Genomic DNA, 1,373 nt, shown 5'->3' on the forward strand with positions numbered 1-1,373 from the left:
TCATGACCAAAAGACTATCAACTTGTGCATAAAGAGTTCGAAAAATATGTGTTTGAACAATTACATATTATCATGACAAAATGTCTATCAAACCTATCAATTACATAAAGAGTGTCAAGCGTATCTATAATAAGCCAAGATCTTCTTGTAAGGGACCTACAAAAAAAATTTAAAAATTTAAAATACATTATCATAATTCTATATTTTGTATAGGAAAATTACATCTATTCAAGTAAAGTTACATAATTGAAACTTACCATCTTACAAAGATAATTCTTTATTATATATCCTTCAATGCACAAATAGTAGTATTCGTTGATGTCATCTACATGTGGAAGAACTGAAACAAAAATGATTTGATTAGCTTAAATTATAATAATTAGGATCTATATCTCAAAACATAAGATAAATTATGCACAAACTCTAGTAGTCACCGATGCCTTTTATTTGTGGGAGACCTGAAACAAAAATTATTTGATTATCTTTTATAAAATTAAGGTGCATGACTTAAAATTCAACATAAAGTATACATCACGACTTTTAAAAGGGAGATGGCTTAAGGTTACAAAATTACAACTTAATTGTATTTATTGATTTTGTTATACCATTTGCATCCTCTCTCTTTTACAATGCATCTATGATTATTTTGCATACATGGAGTTGATAAATAATTGCTCATTTATCAAAATAATTTTGGTCTGTTGGTTTCTACAATGGCACTCCCTTTGGGCACCCAGTCTAACCATTGTGTGGAAGCTAGCGCTGCCCATATTGGGTTACACATGGCTAAAAGAGAAGGCTTTACTAAAGTCTGGTTGGAGTCTGACTCGCTAAACATTGTTAATTGTCTGAGTGGACGCATGGATCCTAGCTGGATGACAGCTAACCTAATCAAGGATTGCCAAGATATAATAAATGAGCTGGTAGATTTCAAAATCTCGCACCTATACCAAGAAGGCAACAAGGTGGCAGATCTACTGCCCAATCTGGCGGTAGGATATGCGGTGACTAAATGGTGGAGTAGTAGTGATGCATTCCCCCCAAAATTGTGCGAGCTAGCCCCTGATGATTACTACATTAAGCAACGATCTTTCATCATGATTTGATTGAGTTGATTGGGAAATGACTCTTTTTGGTTTTCCACAACCGAAGATCAAGAAATTTCCCTAATGACTAGATTTTTTGTCTTATTATGTGGCCCATTTTTTGCTACTATTTGGAGACTTTTCCGGTGTGGCCCATTTCCTGCGACTGGTCGGTGTCTTCTCTGGTGTGACCCATTTTTTGCTATTCGGTGACCAGGAGCATAATTGATGGGGACAATAATAGGAAAGAGCCATCTACTTACGAGAAATGGAAGAAAAACAAGGATG

General features: G+C 34.7%; 1 protein-coding gene across 1 annotated transcript; it reads left to right on the forward strand.

Moving 5' to 3' along the window:
• The first annotated feature begins 713 nt into the window (after positions 1–713).
• On the forward strand, positions 714–1,106 carry LOC131050280 (uncharacterized). The gene has a single exon (XM_057984482.1). The coding sequence runs from the start codon at positions 714–716 to the stop codon at positions 1,104–1,106; it is 393 nt and encodes a 130-aa protein (XP_057840465.1).
• The last annotated feature ends 267 nt before the right edge of the window (positions 1,107–1,373 follow it).

Source organism: Cryptomeria japonica, chromosome 11 (assembly GCF_030272615.1).
Source record: "Cryptomeria japonica chromosome 11, Sugi_1.0, whole genome shotgun sequence".
Classification (NCBI taxonomy): Eukaryota; Viridiplantae; Streptophyta; class Pinopsida; order Cupressales; family Cupressaceae; genus Cryptomeria; species Cryptomeria japonica.